The following is a 22,971-nucleotide window of genomic DNA, read 5'->3' as shown; positions in this document are numbered from 1 at the left end:
TAATTGCTCCCACAGTTGATTTCTTCACACCAAGCTGCTTGCCTATTGCAGATTCAGTCTTCCCAGCCTGGTGCAGGTCTACAATGTTGTTTCTGGTGTCCTTCTCCAGCTCTTTGGTCTTGGCCATAGTGGAGTTTGGAGTGTGACTGAGGTTGTGGACAAGTGTCTTTTATACTGATAACAAGTTCATACAGGTAACGAGTGGAGGACAGAGGAGACTCTTATAGAAGAAGTTACAGGTCTGTGAGAGGCAGAAATCTTTCTTGTTTGTAGGTGACCAAATACTTATTTTCCACCATAATTTGCAGATAAATTCGTTAATAATCAGACAATGTGATTTATGGATTTTTCTCATTCTGTCTCATAGTTGAGGTTATAACCTATGATGATAATTACAGCCTCATCTTTATAAGGGGGAGAACGAGTACAATTGGGGGCTGACTAAATACTTTTTTGCCCCACTGTATATAAAAATAACATAACAGCAGAGATATAAAATATATGAACTCTTAGTAAAGTGCTGGGACATGATAAACACAGCAACAAGTCTCTCAGTGGGGTCCAACACCAGAGCCCCAGGACCCCACAATGTCATATGTGTGAGGGGTGAAGCTGTCCTTATATCTTCTGTCTTCTCGTCTTGTAGGGCGGCCATGGAGAAGGTGGAATCAGAAGTTTTCGATCTGGAGAGTCGGCTAGAAAAGGTAAGTGTATCTTTGTGGTGATAGGATGCGCTTCCCCAAAGTTTTCTAAACCCTTGTCCTTATTATTTCTCTGGTCACATGGGACAGTTCCTTGTTAGATTTTTCCTGATGGGACTCAGGGATGATTGTTGACCTGGATGGCGGGTCTCATGGAGGGGGAGTGATGTATATTGTGGGGGGGTGATGTATACTGTGGGGGGGTGATGTATACTGGAGGGGGTTGTACACTGTGGGGGGTGATGTATACTGGAGGGGGATGTACACTGTGGGGGGTGATGTACACTGTGGGGGGTGATGTGTACTGTGGGGGGTGATGTGTACTGTGGGGGGTGATGTACACTGTGGGGGGTGATGTGTACTGTGGGGGGTGATGTGTACTGTGGGGGGTGATGTGTACTGTGGGGGGTGATGTACACTGTGGGGGGTGATGTGTACTGTGGGGGGTGATGTGTACTGTGGGGGGTGATGTATACTGTGGGGGGTGGTGTATACTGTGGAGGGTGATGTATACTGTGGGGGGTGATGTATACTGGAGGGGGATGTACACTGTGGGGGGTGATGTATACTGTGGGGGGTGATGTACACTGTGGGAGGTGATGTATACTGTGGGGGGTGATGTATACTGTGGGGGTGATGTATACTGTGGGGGGTGATGTATACTGTGGGGGGTGATGTATACTGTGGGGGTGATGTATACTGGAGGGGGTGATGTATACTGTGGGGGGTGATGTATACTGTGGGGGGGGATGTATACTGGAGGGTGATGTACACTGTGGGGGGTGATGTATACTGTGGGGGGTGATGTATACTGTGGGGGGTGATGTATACTGTGGGGGGTGATGTATACTGTGGGGGGTGATGTATACTGGAGGGGGATGTATACTGTGGGCAGTGATGTACACTGTGGGGGGTGATGTATACTGTGAAGGTTATGTATACTGTGGGGGGTGATGTACACTGTGGGGGGTGATGTATACTGGAGGGGGTGATGTATACTGTGGGAGGTGATGTATACTGTGGGGGGGTGATGTATACTGTGGGGGGTGATGTATACTGGAGGGTGATGTACACTGTGGGGGGTGATGTATACTGTGGGGGGTGATGTATACTGTGGGGGGTGATGTATACTATGGGGGGTGATGTATACTGTGGGGGGTGATGTATACTGTGGGGGGTGATGTATACTGTGGGGGGTGATGTATACTGTGGGGGGTGATGTACACTGTGGGGGGTGATGTATACTGTGGGGGGTGATGTATACTGGAGGGGGATGTATACTGTGGGGGGTGATGTATACTGTGGGGGGTGATGTATACTGTGTGGGTGATGTATACTGTGGGGGGTGATGTACACTGTGGGGGGTGATGTATACTGGAGGGGGCGATGTATACTGTGGGGGGTGATGTATACTGGAGGGGGTGATGTATACTGGAGAGGGTGATGTATACTGTGGGGGGTGATGTGTACTGTGGGGGGTGATGTACACTGTGGGGGGGATGTATACTGTGGGGGGTGATGTATACTGTGGAGGGTGATGTATACTGTGGGGGGGATGTATACTGTGGGGGGTGATGTATACTGTGGGGGGTGATGTATACTGTGGAGGGTGATGTACACTGTGGGGGGTGATGTATACTGTGGGGGGTGATGTACACTGTGGGGGTGATGTATACTGGAGGGGGTGATGTATACTGGAGGGGAATGTATACTGTGGGGGGTGATGTATACTGTGGGGGGTGATGTACACTGTGGGGGGTGATGTATACTGTGGGGGGTGATGTACACTGTGGGGGGGTGATGTATACTGTGGGGGGTGATGTATACTGTGGGGGGTGATGTATACTGTGGGGGGTGATGTATACTGGAGGGGGATGTATACTGTGGGGGGTGATGTATACTGTGGGGGGTGATGTATACTGTGGGGGGATGTATACTGTGGAGGGTGATGTATACTGTGGGGGTGATGTATACTGTGGGGGGTGATGTGTACTGTGGGGGGTGATGTATACTGTGGGGGATGATTTACACTGTGCGGGGTGATGTATACTGTGGGGGGTGATGTATACTGTGGGGGGTGATGTATACTGTGGGGGGTGATGTGTACTGTGGGGGGGGATGTATACTGTGGGGGGTGATTTACACTGTGCGGGGTGATGTATACTGTGGGGGGTGATGTATACTGGAGGGGGTGATGTGTACTGTGGGGGGTGATGTGTACTGTGGGGGGTGATGTATACTGTGGGGAGTGATGTATACTGTGGGGGATGATGTATACTGTGGGGAGTGATGTATACTGTGGGGGATGATGTATACTGTGGGGGGTGATGTACACTGTGGGGGGTGATGTATACTGTGGGGGGTGATGTATACTGTGGGGGGTGATGTATACTGTGTGGGGTGATGTATACTGTGGGGGTGATGTATACTGTGGGGGGTGATGTATACTGTGGGGGGTGATGTATACTGGAGGGGGATGTATACTGTGGGGGGTGATGTATACTGTGGGGGGTGATGTATACTGTGGGGGGTGATGTATACTGGAGGGGGATGTATACTGGAGGGGGATGTATACTGTGGGGGGTGATGTATACTGTGGGGGGTGATGTATACTGTGGGGGGTGATGTATACTGTGGGGGGTGATGTATACTGTGGGGGGTGATGTATACTGTAGGGGTGATTTACACTGTGGGCGGTGATGTACACTGTGGGGGGTGATGTATACTGTGGGGGTGATGTATACTATGGGGGGTGATGTACACTGTGGGGAGTGATGTACACTGTGGGGGTGATGTACACTGTGGGGGTGATGTATACTCTGGGGGGTGATGTATACTGTGGGGGGTGATGTATACTGTGGTGGGTTATGTATACTGTGGGGGGTGATGTACACTGTGGGGGTGATGTATACTGTGGGGGGTGATGTACACTGTGGGGGGTGATGTATACTGGAGGGGGATGTATACTGTGGGGGGTGATGTATACTGTGGAGGGTGATGTATACTGTGGGGGGTGATGTATACTGTGGGGGGTGATGTACACTGTGGGGGGTGATTTACACTGTGCGGGGTGATGTATACTGTGGGGGGTGATGTATACTGTGGGGAGTGATGTATACTGTGGGGGATGATGTATACTGTGGGGAGTGATGTATACTGTGGGGGATGATGTATACTGTGGGGGGTGATGTATACTGTGGGGGGTGATGTATACTGTGGGGGGTGATGTATACTGTGGGGGGTGATGTATACTGGAGGGGGTGATGTATACTGTGGGGGGTGATGTATACTGTGGGGGGTGATGTATACTGTGGGTGTGATGTATACTGTGGGGGGTGATGTATACTGTGGGGGGTGATGTATACTGTGGGGGGTGATGTATACTGTGGGTGTGATGTATACTGTGGGGGGTGATGTATACTGTGGGGGGTGATGTATACTGTGGGGGGTGATGTATACTGTGGGTGTGATGTATACTGTGGGGGGTGATGTATACTGTGGGGGGTGATGTATACTGGAGGGGATGTATACTGTGGGGGGTGATGTATACTGTGGGGGGTGATGTATACTGTGGGGGGTGATGTATACTGGAGGGGGATGTATACTGGAGGGGGATGTATACTGTGGGGGGTGATGTATACTGTGGGGGGTGATGTATACTGTGGGGGGTGATGTATACTGTGGGGGGTGATGTACACTATGGGGGTGATGTACACTGTGGGGGGTGATGTATACTGTGGGGGGTGATGTATACTGTGGGGGGTGATGTATACTGTGGGGGGTGATGTACACTGTGGGGGGTGATGTATACTGTGGGGGGTGATGTACACTGTGGGGGTGATTTACACTGTGGGGGGTGATGTACACTGTGGGGGGTGATGTATACTGTGGTGGGTTATGTATACTGTGGGGGGTGATGTACACTGTGGGGGTGATGTATACTGTGGGGGGTGATGTACACTGTGGGGGGTGATGTATACTGGAGGGGGATGTATACTGTGGGGGGTGATGTATACTGTGGAGGGTGATGTATACTGTGGGGGGTGATGTATACTGTGGGGGGTGATGTACACTGTGGGGGGTGATTTACACTGTGCGGGGTGATGTATACTGTGGGGGGTGATGTATACTGTGGGGAGTGATGTATACTGTGGGGGATGATGTATACTGTGGGGAGTGATGTATACTGTGGGGGATGATGTATACTGTGGGGGGTGATGTATACTGTGGGGGGTGATGTATACTGTGGGGGGTGATGTATACTGTGGGGGGTGATGTATACTGGAGGGGGTGATGTATACTGTGGGGGGTGATGTATACTGTGGGGGGTGATGTATACTGTGGGTGTGATGTATACTGTGGGGGGTGATGTATACTGTGGGGGGTGATGTATACTGTGGGGGGTGATGTATACTGTGGGTGTGATGTATACTGTGGGGGGTGATGTATACTGTGGGGGGTGATGTATACTGTGGGGGGTGATGTATACTGTGGGTGTGATGTATACTGTGGGGGGTGATGTATACTGTGGGGGGTGATGTATACTGGAGGGGATGTATACTGTGGGGGGTGATGTATACTGTGGGGGGTGATGTATACTGTGGGGGGTGATGTATACTGGAGGGGGATGTATACTGGAGGGGGATGTATACTGTGGGGGGTGATGTATACTGTGGGGGGTGATGTATACTGTGGGGGGTGATGTATACTGTGGGGGGTGATGTACACTATGGGGGTGATGTACACTGTGGGGGGTGATGTATACTGTGGGGGGTGATGTATACTGTGGGGGGTGATGTATACTGTGGGGGGTGATGTACACTGTGGGGGGTGATGTATACTGTGGGGGGTGATGTACACTGTGGGGGTGATTTACACTGTGGGGGGTGATGTACACTGTGGGGGGTGATGTATACTGTGGGGGGTGATGTACACTGTGGGGGGGTGATGTATACTGTGGGGGGTGATGTACACTGTGGGGGGTGATGTTTACTGTGGGGGATGATGTATACTGTGGGGAGTGATGTACACTGTGGGGGGTGATGTATACTGTGGGGGGGGGTGATGTACACTGTGGGGGGTGATGTATACTGTGGGGGGTGATGTACACTGTGGGGAGTGATGTATACTGTGGGGGATGATGTATACTGTGGGGGGTGATGTATACTGTGGGGGGTGATGTATACTGGAGGGGGTGATGTATACTGTGGGGGTGATGTATACTGTGGGGGGGGATGTACACTGTGGGGGGATGTATACTGTGGGGGTGATGTATACTGTGGGGGGGATGTATACTGTGGGGGGTGATGTATACTGTGGGGGGTGATGTATACTGGAGGGTGATGTATACTGTGGGGGGTGATGTATACTGTGGGGGGATGTATACTGTGGGGGTGATGTATACTGGAGGGTGATGTATACTGTGGGGGGTGATGTATACTGTGAGGGGTGATGTATACTGTGGGGGGATGTATACTGTGGGGGGTGATGTATACTGGAGGGTGATGTATACTGTGGGGGGTGATATATACTGTGGGGGTGATGTATACTGTGGGGGGTGATGTATACTGTGGGGGGTGATGTATACTGTGAGGGGTGATGTATACTGTAAGGGGATGTATACTGTGGGGGGTGATGTATACTGGAGGGGGATGTATACTGTGGGGGGTGATGTATACTGTGGGGGGTGATGTATATTGTGGGGGGTGATGTATACTGTGGGGTGTGATGTATACTGTGGGGGGTGATGTATACTGTGGGGGGATGTATACTGTGGGGGGTGATGTATACTGGAGGGTGATGTATACTGTGGGGGGTGATGTATACTGTGAGGGGTGATGTATACTGTGGGGGGATGTATACTGTGGGGGGTGATGTATACTGGAGGGTGATGTATACTGTGGGGGGTGATGTATACTGTGGGGGGTGATGTATACTGTGGGGGGTGATGTATACTGTGGGGGGGATGTATACTGTGGGGGTGATGTACACTGTGGGGGGTGATGTATACTGTGAGGGGTGATGTATACTGTGGGGGGTGATGTATACTGGAGGGGGATGTATACTGGAGGGGGATGTATACTGTGGGGGGTGATGTATACTGTGGGGGGTGATGTATACTGGAGGGGGATGTATACTGTGGGGGTGATGTATACTGTGGGGGTGATGTATACTGGAGGGGGTGATGTATACTGTGGGGGGTGATGTATACTGTGGGGGGGTGATGTATACTGTGGGGGGTGATGTATACTGGAGAGGGATGTATTCTGTGGGGGGTGATGTATACTGTGGGGGGTGATGTATACTGGAGAGGGATGTATTCTGTGGGGGGTGATGTATACTGTGGGGGGTGATGTATACTGTGGGGGGGTGATGTATACTGTGGGGGGTGATGTATACTGGAGAGGGATGTATACTGTGGGGGTTGATGTATACTGTGGGGGGTGATGTATACTGTGGAGGGTGATGTATACTGTGGGGGGTGATGTATACTGTGGGGGTTGATGTATACTGTGGAGGGTGATGTATATTGTGGGGGGTGATGTATACTGTGGGGGTTGATGTATACTGTGGAGGGTGATGTACACTGTGGGGGTGATGTACACTGTGGGGGGTGATGTGTACTGTGGGGGGTGATGTGTACTGAGGGGGGTGACGTATACTGTGGGGGGTGATGTATACTATGGGGGGTGATGTATACTGTGGGGGGTGATGTATACTGTGGGGGGTGATGTACACTGTGGGGGTGATGTACACTGTGGGGGTGATGTATACTCTGGGGGGTGATGTATTCTGTGGGGGGTGATGTATACTGTGGGGGGATGTATACTGTGGGGGGTGATGTATACTGTGGGGGGTGATGTACACTGTGGGGGGTGATGTATACTGTGGGGGGTGATGTATACTGTGGGGGGTGATGTATACTGTGGGGGGTGATGTATACTGGAGGGGGATGTATACTGTGGGGGGTTATGTATACTGTGGGGGGTGATGTATACTGTGGTGGGGATGTATACTGTGGGGGGGATGTATACTGTGGGGGGTGATGTATACTGTGGGGGGTGATGTATACTGTGGGGGGTGATGTATACTGTGGGGGGTGATGTATACAGTGGGGGTGATGTATACTGTGGGGGTGATGTATACTGGAGGGGGTGATGTATACTGTGGGGGGTGATGTATACTGTGGGGGGTGATGTATACTGTGGGGGGTGATGTATACTGGAGGGTGATGTATACTGGAGGGTGATGTATACAGGAGGGGGATGTATACTGGAGGGGGTGATGTATACTGTGGGGGTGATGTATACTGGAGGGGGTGATGTATACTGTGGGGGGTGATGTATACTGTGGGGGTGATGTATACTGTGGGGGGTGATGTATACTGTGGGGGGTGATGTATACTGGAGAGTCATGTATACTGGAGGTGATGTATACAGGAGGGGGATGTATACTGGAGGAGGATGTATACTGGAGGGGGATGTATACTGGAGGGGGATGTATGCTGGAGGGGGATGCATGCTGGAGGGGGATGTATACTGGAGGGGGATGCATACTGGAGGGGGATGTATACTGGAGGGGGATGTATACTGGAGAGGGATGTATACTGGAGAGGGATGTATACTGGAGGGGGATGTATACTGGAGGGGGATGTATACTGGAGGGGGATGTATACTGGAGAGGAATGTATACTGGAGGGGGATGTATACTGGAGGGGGATGTATACTGGAGGGGGATGTATACTGGAGGGGGATGCATGCTGGAGGGGGATGTATACTGGAGGGGGATGCATACTGGAGGGGGATGTATACTGGAGTTGGATGTATGCTGGAGGGGGATGTATACTGGAGGGGGATGTATACTTGAGGGGGATGCATACTGGAGGGGGATGCATACTGGAGGGGGATGCATAATGGAGGGGGATGTATACTGGAGGGGGATGTATACTGCAGGGGGATGTATACTGCAGGGGGATGTATACTGGAGGGGGATGTATACTGGAGGGGGTGTATACTGGAGGGGGGTGTATGCTGGAGGGGGATGCATGTTGGAGGGGGATGTATACTGGAGGGGGATGCATACTGGAGGGGGATGTATACTGGAGGGGGATGTATACTGCAGGGGGATGTATACTGGAGGGGGATGTATACTGGAGGGGGATGTATACTGCAGGGGAATGTATACTGGAGGGGATGTGTACTGTGGTGATGTATACTGGAGGGGGATGTATACTGGAGGGGGATGTATACTGGAGGGGGATGTATACTGCAGGGGGATGTATACTGGAGGGGGATGTGTACTGTGGTGATGTATACTGGAGGGGGATGTATACTGGAGGGGGATGTGTACTGTGGTGATGTATACTGGAGGGGGATGCATACTGGAGGGGGATGCATACTGGAGGGGGATGCATACTGGAAGGGGATGTATACTGGAGTTGGATGTATACTGGAGAGGGATGTATACTAGAGTTGGATGTATACTGGAGAGGGATGTATACTGGAGGGGGATGTACACTGGAGGGGGATGTACACTGGAGGGGGATGCATACTGGAGGGGGATGCATACTGGAGGGGGATGCATACTGGAGGGGGATGCACACTGGAGGGGGATGTATACTGGAGGGGGATGTATACTGGAGGGGGATGTATACTGCAGGAGGATGTATACTGGAGGGGGATGTATACTGGAGGGGGGTGTATACTGGAAGGGGAAGTATACTGGAGGGGGATGTATACTGGAGGGGGATGTATACTGGAGGGGGCTGTATACTGGAAGGGGAAGTGTACTGGAGGGGGATGTATACTGGAGGGGGATGTATACTGGAGGAGGATGTATACTGGAAGGGGATGCATACTGGAGGGGGATGCATACTGGAGGAGGATGTATACTGGAGGGGGATGTATACTAGAGGGGGATGCATACTGGAATGGGATGTATACTGCAGGGGGATGTATACTGGAGGGGGATGTATACTGGAGGGGGATGCATACTGGAGGGGGATGTATACTGGAGGGGGATGTATACTAGAGGGGGATGTATACTGGAGTTGGATGTATACTGGAGGGGGATGTATACTGTGGGGATGTATACTGGAGGGGGATGTATACTGGAGGGGGATGTATACTGGAGGGGGATGTATACTGGAGGGGGGTGCATACTGGAGGGGGATGTATACTGGAGGGGGATGTATACTGGAGGGGGATGTATACTGTGGGGATGTATACTGGAGGGGGATGTATACTGGAGGGGGATGTATACTGGGGGGATGTATACTGGAGGGGGATGTATACTGGAGGGGGATGTATACTGGAGGGGGATGTATACTGGAGGGGGATGTATACTGTGGGGATGTATACTGGAGGGGGATGTATACTGGAGGGGGATGTATACTGGAGGGGGTGTATACTGGAGGGGGGTGTATACTGGAGGGGGATGTATACTGGAGGAGGATGTATACTGGAGGGGGATGTATACTGGAGGGGGATGTATACTGGAGGGGGATGTATACTGTGGTGATGTATACTGGAGTGGGATGTATACTGGAGGGGGATGTATACTGGAGGGGGATGTATACTGGAGGGGGATGTATACTGGAGGGGGATGTATACTGGAGTTGGATGTATACTGAAGGGGGATGTATACTGGAGGGGGATGTATACTGGAGAGGGATGTATACTGGAGGGGGATGTATACTGGAGGGGGGTGCAGACTGGAGGGGGATGTATACTGGAGGGGGATGTATACTGGAGGGGGATGTATACTGGAGGGGGATGTATACTGGAGGGGGATGTATACTGGAGGGGGATGTATGCTGGAGGGGGATGTATACTGTGGGGATGCATACTGGAGGGGGATGTATACTGGAGGAGGATGTATACTGGAGAGGGATGTATACTGGAGGGGGATGTATACTGGAGGGGGGTGCAGACTGGAGGGGGATGTATACTGGAGGGGGATGTATACTGGAGGGGGATGTATACTGGAGGGGGATGTATACTGGAGGGGGATGTATACTGGAGGGGGATGTATGCTGGAGGGGGATGTATACTGGAGGGGGATGTATACTGTGGGGATGTATACTGGAGGGGGATGTATACTGGAGGGGGATGTATACTGGAGGGGGATGTATACTGGAGGGGGATGCATACTGGAGGGGGATGTATACTGGAGGTGGATGTATACTGGAGGGGGATGTATACTGGAGGGGGATGCATACTGGAGGGGGATGTATACTGGAGGTGGATGTATACTGTGGTGATGTATACTGGAGGGGGATGTATACTGGAGGGGGATGTATACTGGAGGGGGATGTATACTGGAGGGGGATGTATACTGGAGGGGGATGTATACTGAAGGGGGATGCATACATGAGGGGGATGCATACTGGAGGGGGATGTATACTGGAGGGGGATGCATACTGGAGGGGGATGTATACTGGAGGGGGATGTATACTGGAGGGGGATGTATACTGGAGGGGGATGTATACTGGAGGGGGATGTATACTGGAGGGGGATGTATACTGAAGGGGGATGCATACATGAGGGGGATGCATACTGGAGGGGGATGTATACTGGAGGGGGATGCATACTGGAGGGGGATGTATACTGGAGGGGGATGTATACTGGAGGGGGATGTATACTGGAGGGGGATGTATACTGTGGGGATGTATACTGGAGGGGGGTGTATACTGGAGGGGGATGTATACTGGAGGAGGATGTATACTGGAAGGGGATGTATACTGGAGGGGGATGTATACTGGAGGGGGATGTATACTGGAGGGGGATGCATACTGGAGGGGGATGTATACTGTGGTGATGTATACTGGAGGGGGATGTATACTGGAGGGGGATGTATACTGGAGGGGGATGTATACTGGAGGGGGATGCATACTGGAGGGGGATGTATACTGTGGTGATGTATACTGGAGGGGGATGTATACTGGAGGGGGATGTATACTGGAGGGGGATGTATACTGGAGGGGGGTGTATACTGGAGGGGGATGCATACATGAGGGGGATGCATACTGGAGGGGGATGCATACTGGAGGGGGATGCATACTGGAGGGGGATGTATACTGGAGGGGGATGTATACTGGAGGGGGATGTATACTGGAGGGGGATGTATACTGCAGGGGGATGCATACTGGAGGGGGATGTATACTGGTGGGGGATGTATACTGGAGGGGGATGTATACTGGAGGGGGATGTATACTGGAGGAGGATGTATACTGGAGGGGGATGTATACTGGAGGGGGATGTATACTGGAGGGGGATGTATACTGTGGGGATGTATACTGGAGGGGGATGTATACTGCAGGGGGATGTATACTGTGGTGATGTATACTGGAGGGGGATGTATACTGGAGTTGGATGTATACTGGAGGATGATGTATACTGGAGGGGGATGTATACTGGAGGGGGATGTATACTGTGGGGATGTATACTGGAGGGGGATGTATACTGGAGGGGGATGTATACTGAAGGGGGATGTATACTGGAGGGGGATGTATACTGTGGGGATGTATACTGGAGGGGGATGTATACTGGAGGGGGATGTATACTGGAGGAGGATGTATACTGGAGGGGAATTTATACTGGAGGGGGATGTATACTGGAGGGGGATGTATACTGGAGTTGGATGTATACTGGAGGGGGATGTATACTGGAGGGGGATGTATACTGGAGGGGGATGTATACTGGAGTTGGATGTATACTGGAGGGGGATGTATACTGGAGGGGGATGTATACTGGAGGGGGATGTATACTGGAGGGGGATGTATACTGGAGGGGGATGTATACTGGAGGGGGATGTATACTAGAGGGGGATGTATACTGGAGGGGGATGTATACTGGAGGGGGGTGTATACTGGAGGGGGATGTATACTGGAGGGGGATGTATACTGGAGGGGGGTGTATACTGGAGGGGGATGTATACTGGAGGGGAGTGTATACTGGAGGGGGATGTATACTGGAGGGGGGGGGGGTGAAGGGTACATCAGCCGAGGGTTTTAATGTTTTGTAGCAATAAGATGAATATTGTGGCAGCATGATGTGTATCATATGGAAGGGTATACGGCACAATACAAGGTATATAGGAGGGTATATGGCACAATACAAGGTATATAGAAGGGTATATGGCACAATACAAGGGATATAGAAGGGTATATGGCACAATACAAGGGATATAGAAGGGTATATGGCACAATACAAGGTATATAGAAGGGTATATGGCACAATACAAGGGATATAGAAGGGTATATGGCACAATACAAGGTATATAGGAGGGTATACGGCACAATACAAGGTATATAGGAGGGTATATGGCACAATACAAGGTATATAGGAGGGAATACGGCACAATACAAGGTATATAGGAGGGTATATGGCACAATACAAGGGATATAGGAGGGTATATGGCACAATACAAGGGATATAGAAGGGAATACGGCACAATACAAGGTATATAGGAGGGTATATGGCACAATACAAGGTATATAGGAGGGTATATGGCACAATACAAGGTACATAGAAGGGAATACGGCACAATACAAGGTATATAGGAGGGTATATGGCACAATACAAGGGATATATGAGGGTATATGGCACAATACAAGGTATATAGGAGGGTATATGGCACAATACAAGGTATATAGGAGGGTATATGGCACAATACAAGGGATATAGAAGGGAATACGGCACAATACAAGGTATATAGGAGGGTATATGGCACAATACAAGGTATATAGGAGGGTATATGGCACAATACAAGGTACATAGAAGGGAATACGGCACAATACAAGGTATATAGGAGGGTATACGGCACAATACAAGGTATATAGGAGGGTATATTGCACAATACAAGGGATATAGAAGGGTATATGGCACAATACAAAGGATATAGAAGGGTATATGGCACAATACAAGGTATATAGAAGGGAATACGGCACAATACAAGGTATATAGGAGGGTATATGGCACAATACAAGGTATATAGAAGGGTATATGGCACAATACAAGGTATATAGAAGGGTATATGGCACAATACAAGGTATATAGAAGGGTATATGGCACAATACAAGGGATATAGGAGGGTATATGGCACAATACAAGGTATATAGAAGGGTATACGGCACAATATAAGGTATATAGAAGGGTATACGGCACAATACAAGGTATATAGAAGGGTATATTGCACAATACAAGGGATATAGGAGGGTATATGGCACAATACAAGGGATATAAAAGGGTATACGGCACAATACAAGGTATATAGGAGGGTATATTGCACAATACAAGGGATATAGGAGGGTATATGGCACAATACAAGGTATATAGAAGGGAATACGGCACAATACAAGGTATATGGAAGGGTATATGGCACAATACAAGGTATATAGAAGGGTATATGGCACAATACAAGGGATATAGAAGGGAATACGGCACAATACAAGGGATATAGAAGGGTATATGGCACAATACAAGGAATATAGGAGGGTATATGGCACAATACAAGGTATATAGAAGGGTATATGGCACAATACAAGGAATATAGGAGGGTATATGGCACAATACAAGGTATATAGAAGGGCATATGGCACAATACAAGGTATATAGGAGGGTATATGGCACAATACAAGGTATATAGAAGGGTATATGGCACAATACAAGGTATATAGAAGGGAATACGGCACAATACAAGGTATATAGAAGGGTATATGGCACAATACAAGGTATATGGGAGGGTATATGGCACAATACAAGGGATATAGAAGGGTATATGGCACAATACAAGGTATATAGAAGGGAATACGGCACAATACAAGGTATATAGAAGGGTATATGGCACAATACAAGGTATATAGAAGGGAATACGGCACAATACAAGGGATATAGGAGGGTATATGGCACAATACAAGGTATATAGGAGGGTATATGGCACAATACAAGGTATATAGAAGGGTATATGGCACAATACAAGGTATATAGAAGGGAATACGGCACAATACAAGGGATATAGAAGGGTATACGGCACAATACACGGTATATAGGAGGGTATATGGCACAATACAAGGTATATAGAAGGGAATACGGCACAATACAAGGTATATAGAAGGGTATATGGCACAATACAAGGTATATAGAAGGGAATACGGCACAATACAAGGTATATAGAAGGGTATATGGCACAATACAAGGTATATAGGAGGGTATATGGCCCAATACAAGGTATATAGAAGGGTATATGGCACAATACAAGGTATATAGGAGGGTATATGGCACAATACAAGGTATATAGAAGGGTATATGGCACAATACAAGGTATATAGGAGGGTATATGGCACAATACAAGGGATGTAGGAGGGTATATGGCACAATACAAGGTATATAGGAGGGTATATGGCACAATACAAGAGATATAGAAGGGTATATGGCACAATACAAGGGATATAGAAGGGTATATGGCACAATACAAGGTATATAGGAGGGTATATGGCACAATACAAGAGATATAGAAGGGTATATGGCACAATACAAGGTATATAGAAGGGTATATGGCACAATACAAGGTATATAGAAGGGTATATGGCACAATACAAGGTATATAGAAGGGAATACGGCACAATACAAGGTATATAGAAGGGTATATGGCACAATACTGTCACGATGCCGGCTGGCAGGTAGTGGATCCTCTGTGCCAGAGAGGGATTGGCGTGGACCGTGCTAGTGGACCGGTTCTAAGCCACTACTGGTTTTCACCAGAGCCCGCCGCAAAGCGGGATGGTCTTGCTGCGGCGGTAGTGACCAGGTCGTATCCACTAGCAACGGCTCACCTCTCTGGCTGCTGAAGATAGGCGCGGTACAAGGGAGTAGGCAGAAGCAAGGTCGGACGTAGCAGAAGGTCGGGGCAGGCAGCAAGGATCGTAGTCAGGGGCAACGGCAGAAGGTCTGGAAACACAGGCAAGGAACACACAAGGAACGCTTTCACTGGCACTAAGGCAACAAGATCCGGCAAGGGAGTGCAAGGGAAGTGAGGTAATATAGGGAAGTGCACAGGTGATTACCCTAATTGGAACCACTGCGCCAATCAGCGGCGCAGTGGCCCTTTAAATCGCAGAGACCCGGCGCGCGCGCGCCCTAGGGAGCGGGGCCGCGCGCGCCGGGACAGAACAGACGGGGAGCGAGTCAGGTAGGGGAGCCGGGGTGCGCATCGCGAGCGGGCGCTACCCGCATCGCGAATCGCATCCCGGCTGGCAGCGGGATCGCAGCGCCCCGGGTCAGAGGACGTGACCGGAGCGCTGCAGCGGAGAGAGTGAAGCGAGCGCTCCGGGGAGGAGCGGGGACCCGGAGCGCTCGGCGTAACAGTACCCCCCCCCTTGGGTCTCCCCCTCTTCTTGGAGCCTGAGAACCTGAGGAGCAGACTTTTGTCAAGGATGTTGTCCTCAGGTTCCCAGGATCTCTCTTCAGGACCACAACCCTCCCAGTCTACTAAAAAAAAATTTTTCCCTCTGACCTTTTTGGCAGCCAAAATTTCCTTGACCGAGAAGACGTCCGAGGAGCCGGAAACAGGAGTGGGAGGAACAGATTTGGGAGAAAAACGGTTGAGGATGAGTGGTTTGAGAAGAGAGACGTGAAAGGCATTAGGGATACGAAGAGAAGGAGGAAGAAGAAGTTTATAAGAGACAGGATTAATTTGACACAAAATTTTGAAAGGACCAAGATAGCGTGGTCCCAACTTGTAGCTAGGGACACGGAAGCGGACATATTTAGCGGAGAGCCATACCTTGTCTCCAGGGGAAAAAACGGGGGGAGCTCTTCTTTTCTTATCCGCGAACCTCTTCATGCGTGAAGAAGCCTGTAAGAGAGAATTTTGGGTCTCTCTCCATATAATGGAAAGGTCACGAGAAATTTCATCCACAGCGGGCAGACCAGAGGGCAAGGGGGTAGGGAGGGGGGGAAGAGGGTGACGGCCGTACACCACGAAAAATGGGGATTTAGAGGAAGATTCAGAGACCCTGAAGTTATACGAGAATTCGGCCCATGGAAGGAGATCTGCCCAGTCATCCTGGCGGGAGGAAACAAAATGTCGCAAATAATCACCCAAGATCTGGTTAATTCTTTCTACTTGTCCATTGGACTGGGGATGATATGCAGAGGAAAAATTTAATTTAATCTTGAGTTGTTTACAGAGAGCCCTCCAGAATTTAGACACGAATTGGACACCTCTATCCGAGACAATCTGCGTAGGCAACCCGTGAAGACGAAAAATGTGTACAAAAAATTGTTTAGCCAACTGAGGCGCAGAAGGAAGACCAGGAAGAGGGATGAAATGTGCCATTTTGGAGAATCGATCAACGACCACCCAAATAACAGTGTTGCCACGGGAAGGGGGTAAATCAGTAATAAAATCCATACCAATCAGAGACCAAGGCTGTTCGGGGACAGGCAGAGGATGAAGAAAACCAGCGGGCTTCTGGCGAGGAGTCTTATCCCGGGCACAGATAGTGCAGGCTCGCACAAAGTCCCCAACATCCGTCTCCAGAGTCGGCCACCAATAGAAGCGGGAGATGAGTTGCACAGATTTCTTGATGCCCGCATGACCTGCGAGATGGGAGGAGTGACCCCATTTGAGGATTCCGAGGCGTTGGCGTGGAGAAACAAAGGTCTTTCCTGGAGGAGTCTGCCTGATGGAGGCAGGAGAAGTGGAGATCAGGCAGTCAGGTGGAATGATGTGTTGCGGAGGGAGATCAACTTCTGAGGCATCCGAGGAACGAGAGAGAGCATCGGCCCTAATGTTCTTATCGGCGGGACGAAAGTGAATCTCAAAATTAAATCGGGCAAAGAACAGAGACTACCGGGCCTGGCGAGGATTCAGCCGTTGGGCAGACTGGAGGTAGGAGAGGTTCTTGTGGTCGGTGTAGATAATAACAGGAAATCTTGATCCCTCCAGCAGATGCCTCCATTCCTCAAGTGCTAATTTAATGGCTAGAAGCTCTCGATCCCCGATGGAGTAGTTCCTCTCCGCTGGAGAGAAGGTCCTAGAGAAAAAACCACAAGTGACAGCATGCCCGGAAGAATTTTTTTGTAGAAGAACAGCTCCAGCTCCCACTGAGGAGGCATCAACCTCCAATAGGAAGGGTTTGGAAGGGTCAGGTCTGGAGAGGACGGGAGCCGAAGAAAAGGCAGACTTGAGTCGTTTAAAGGCGTCTTCTGCTTGAGGAGGCCAGGACTTGGGATCAGCACTTTTTTTGGTTAAAGCCACGATAGGAGCCACAATGGTAGAAAAATGTGGAATAAATTGCCTGTAATAATTGGCGAACCCCAAAAAGCGTTGGATAGCACGGAGTCCGGAGGGGCGTGGCCAATCTAAGACGGCAGAGAGTTTGTCTGGATCCATCTGTAGTCCCTGGCCAGAGACCAAATATCCTAGAAAAGGAAGAGATTGGCATTCAAACAGACATTTCTCAATTTTGGCATAGAGTTGGTTGTCACGAAGTCTCTGAAGAACCATACGGACATGCTGGCGGTGTTCTTCTAGATTGGCAGAAAAAATTAGGATATCGTCCAGATATACAACAACACAGGAGTATAACAGATCACGAAAAATTTCATTGACAAAGTCTTGGAAGACGGCAGGGGCGTTGCACAGTCCAAAGGGCATGACCAGATACTCAAAGTGTCCATCTCTGGTGTTAAATGCCGTTTTCCACTCGTCCCCCTCTCTGATGCGGATGAGGTTATAGGCGCCTCTTAAGTCCAATTTAGTGAAGATGTGGGCACCTTGGAGGCGATCAAAGAGTTCAGAGATGAGGGGTAAGGGGTAGCGGTTCTTAACCGTGATTTTATTAAGACCGCGGTAGTCAATGCAAGGACGTAGGGAGCCATCTTTTTTGGACACAAAGAAAAATCCGGCTCCGGCAGGAGAGGAGGATTTACGGATAAAGCCCTTCTTTAGATTCTCCTGGACGTATTCGGACATGGCGAGAGTCTCTGGGGCAGAGAGAGGATAAATTCTGCCCCGGGGTGGAGTAGTGCCCGGGAGGAGGTCGATAGGGCAATCATAAGGCCTGTGAGGAGGTAGTGTCTCAGCTTGTTTTTTGCAGAAAACATCCGCGAAGTCCATATAGGCCTTAGGGAGACCGGTTACTGGAGGAACCACAGAGTTACGGCAAGGGTTACTGGGAACCGGTTTTAGACAGTTCTTGGAACAAGAGGACCCCCAACTCTTGATCTCCCCAGTGGACCAATCCAGGGTAGGGGAATGAAGTTGAAGCCAGGGAAGTCCAAGGAGAATTTCCGAGGTGCAATTGGGGAGGACCAAAAGTTCAATCCTCTCATGATGAGATCCGATGCTCATAAGAAGGGGCTCCGTGCGGAAACGTATGGTACAGTCCAATCTTTCATTATTTACACAATTGATGTAGAGGGGTCTGGCGAGACTGGTCACCGGGATGTTGAACCTGTTGACGAGAGAGGCCAAAATAAAATTTCCTGCAGATCCAGAGTCCAAGAAGGCCACAGCAGGGAAGGAGAAGGCAGAGGCAGACATCCGCACAGGCACAGTAAGACGTGGAGAAGCAGAGTAGACATCAAGGACTGTCTCACCTTTGTGCGGAGTCAGCGTACGTCTTTCCAGGCGGGGAGGACGGATAGGACAATCCCTCAGGAAGTGTTCGGTACTAGCACAGTACAGGCAGAGGTTCTCCATACGGCGTCGTGTCCTCTCTTGAGGTGTCAGGCGAGACCGGTCGACCTGCATAGCCTCCACGGCGGGAGGCACAGGAACAGATTGCAGGGGACCAGAGGAGAGAGGAGCCGAGGAGACGAAACGCCTCGTGCGAACAGAGTCCATATCTTGGCGGAGTTCCTGGCGCCTTTCAGAAAAACGCATGTCAATGCGAGTGGCTAGGTGAATGAGTTCATGTAGATTAGCAGGGATTTCTCGTGCGGCCAGAACATCTTTAATGTTGCTGGATAGGCCTTTTTTGAAGGTCGCGCAGAGGGCCTCATTATTCAAGGACAATTCTGAAGCAAGTGTACGGAATTGTACGGCATACTCGCCAACGGAAGAATTACCCTGGACCAGGTTCAACAGGGCAGTCTCAGCAGAAGAGGCTCGGGCAGGTTCCTCAAAGACACTTCGGATTTCCGAGAAGAAGGAGTGTACAGAGGCAGTGACGGGGTCATTGCGGTCCCAGAGCGGTGTGGCCCATGACAGGGCTTTTCCGGACAGAAGACTGACTACGAAAGCCACCTTAGACCTTTCAGTGGGAAACAGGTCCGACATCATCTCCAGATGCAGGGAACATTGGGAAAGAAAGCCACGGCAAAACTTAGAGTCCCCATCAAATTTATCCGGCAAGGATAAGCGTATCCCAGGAGCGGCCACTCGCTGCGGAGGAGGTGCAGGAGCTGGCGGAGGAGATGACTGCTGAAGCTGTGGTAGTAACTGTTGTAGCATAACGGTCAGTTGAGACAGCTGTTGGCCTTGTTGCGCTATCTGTTGTGACTGCTGGGCGACCACCGTGGTGAGGTCAGCGACAACTGGCAGAGGAACTTCAGCGGGATCCATGGCCGGATCTACTGTCACGATGCCGGCTGGCAGGTAGTGGATCCTCTGTGCCAGAGAGGGATTGGCGTGGACCGTGCTAGTGGACCGGTTCTAAGCCACTACTGGTTTTCACCAGAGCCCGCCGCAAAGCGGGATGGTCTTGCTGCGGCGGTAGTGACCAGGTCGTATCCACTAGCAACGGCTCACCTCTCTGGCTGCTGAAGATAGGCGCGGTACAAGGGAGTAGGCAGAAGCAAGGTCGGACGTAGCAGAAGGTCGGGGCAGGCAGCAAGGATCGTAGTCAGGGGCAACGGCAGAAGGTCTGGAAACACAGGCAAGGAACACACAAGGAACGCTTTCACTGGCACTAAGGCAACAAGATCCGGCAAGGGAGTGCAAGGGAAGTGAGGTAATATAGGGAAGTGCACAGGTGATTACCCTAATTGGAACCACTGCGCCAATCAGCGGCGCAGTGGCCCTTTAAATCGCAGAGACCCGGCGCGCGCGCGCCCTAGGGAGCGGGGCCGCGCGCGCCGGGACAGAACAGACGGGGAGCGAGTCAGGTAGGGGAGCCGGGGTGCGCATCGCGAGCGGGCGCTACCCGCATCGCGAATCGCATCCCGGCTGGCAGCGGGATCGCAGCGCCCCGGGTCAGAGGACGTGACCGGAGCGCTGCAGCGGAGAGAGTGAAGCGAGCGCTCCGGGGAGGAGCGGGGACCCGGAGCGCTCGGCGTAACAAATACAAGGTATATAGAAGGGTATATGGCACAATACAAGGGATATAGAAGGGTATATGGCACAATACAAGGTATATAGAAGGGTATATGGCACAATACAAGGTATATAGAAGGGTATATGGCACAATGCAAGGTATATAGAAGGGTATATGGCACAATACAAGGGATATAGGAGGGTATATGGCACAATACAAGGGATATAGAAGGGTATATGGCACAATACAAGGTATATAGGAGGGTATATGGCACAATACAAGGTATATAGAAGGGTATACAGCACAATACAAGGTATATAGAAGGGTATATGGCCCAATACAAGAGATATAGAAGGGTATATTACACAATACAAGGTATATAGAAGGGTATATGGCACAATACAAGTTATATAGGAGGGTATATGGCACAATACAAGGGATATAGAAGGGAATACGGCACAATACAAGGGATATATGAGGGTATATGGCACAATACAAGTTATATAGGAGGGTATATGGCACAATACAAGGGATATAGGAGGGTATATGGCACAATACAAGGTATATAGGAGGGTATATGGCACAATACAAGGTATATAGGAGGGTATATGGCACAATACAAGGGATATAGGAGGGTATATGGCACAATACAAGGGATATAGAAGGGTATATGGCACAATACAAGGTATATAGGAGGGTATACGGCACAATACAAGGTATATAGAAGGGTATATGGCACAATACAAGGTATATAGGAGGGTATATGGCACAATACAAGGGATATAGAAGGGTATATGGCACAATACAAGGTATATAGGAGGGTATATGGCACAATACAAGGTATATAGAAGGGTATACGGCACAATACAAGGTATATAGGAGGGTATATGGCACAATACAAGGTATATAGGAGGGTATATGGCACAATACAAGGGATATAGGAGGGTATATGGCACAATACAAGGGATATAGAAGGGTATATGGCACAATACAAGGTATATAGGAGGGTATATGGCACAATACAAGGGATATAGAAGGGTATATGGCACAATACAAGTTATATAGGAGGGTATATGGCACAATACAAGGTATATAGAAGGGTATACGGCACAATACAAGGTATATAGAAGGGTATACGGCACAATATAAGGTATATAGAAGGGTATATGGCACAATACAAGGGATATAGAAGGGTATATGGCACAATACAAGGGATATAGAAGGGAATACGGCACAATACAAGGTATATAGAAGGGTATATGGCACAATACAAGGTATATAGAAGGGTATATGGCACAATACAATGTATATAGAAGGGTATATGGCACAATACAAGGTATATAGAAGGGTATATGGCACAATACAAGGTATATAGAAGGGTATATGGCACAATACAAGGTATATAGGAGGGTATATGGCACAATACAAGGGATATAGGAGGGTATATGGCACAATACAAGGTATATAGGAGGGTATATGGCACAATACAAGGTATATAGAAGGGTATATGGCACAATGCAAGGTATATAGAAGGGTATATGGCACAATACAAGGGATATAGGAGGGTATATGGCACAATACAAGGTATATAGAAGGGTATACGGCACAATATAAGGGATATAGGAGGGTATATGGCACAATACAAGGTATATAGGAGGGTATATGGCACAATACAAGGTATATAGAAGGGTATACGGCACAATATAAGGGATATAGGAGGGTATATGGCACAATACAAGGTATATAGAAGGGTATATGGCACAATACAAGGTATATAGAAGGGTATATGGCACAATACAAGGGATATAGGAGGGTATATGGCACAATACAAGGTATATAGGAGGGTATATGGCACAATACAAGGGATATAGGAGGGTATATGGCACAATACAAGGGATATAGAAGGGTATATGGCACAATACAAGGTATATAGGAGGGTATATGGCACAATACAAGGTATATAGAAGGGTATATGGCACAATACAAGGTATATAGAAGGGTATACGG

The 22,971-nt window shown here is 49.5% G+C and overlaps 1 protein-coding gene across 1 annotated transcript in view; it reads left to right on the top strand.

The window, feature by feature from the left end:
• Nucleotides 1-653: 653 nt before the first annotated feature.
• The window catches only part of LOC130339808 (arf-GAP with coiled-coil, ANK repeat and PH domain-containing protein 1-like), a gene marked incomplete at its 3' end in the record, with an annotated part of 137,026 nt that continues 114,708 nt past the window's right edge, over nt 654-22,971 (top strand). Inside the window, 1 exon segment of the mRNA XM_056554097.1 lies at nt 654-704. Within this exon segment, the coding sequence (XP_056410072.1) occupies nt 654-704 (51 nt within the window).

Source organism: Hyla sarda, unplaced genomic scaffold (assembly GCF_029499605.1).
Source record: "Hyla sarda isolate aHylSar1 unplaced genomic scaffold, aHylSar1.hap1 scaffold_554, whole genome shotgun sequence".
NCBI classification, from domain to species: domain Eukaryota; kingdom Metazoa; phylum Chordata; class Amphibia; order Anura; family Hylidae; genus Hyla; species Hyla sarda.
Note: the sequence above shows the minus strand (reverse complement) of the source record. Positions and strands in the feature narration are given on the sequence as shown.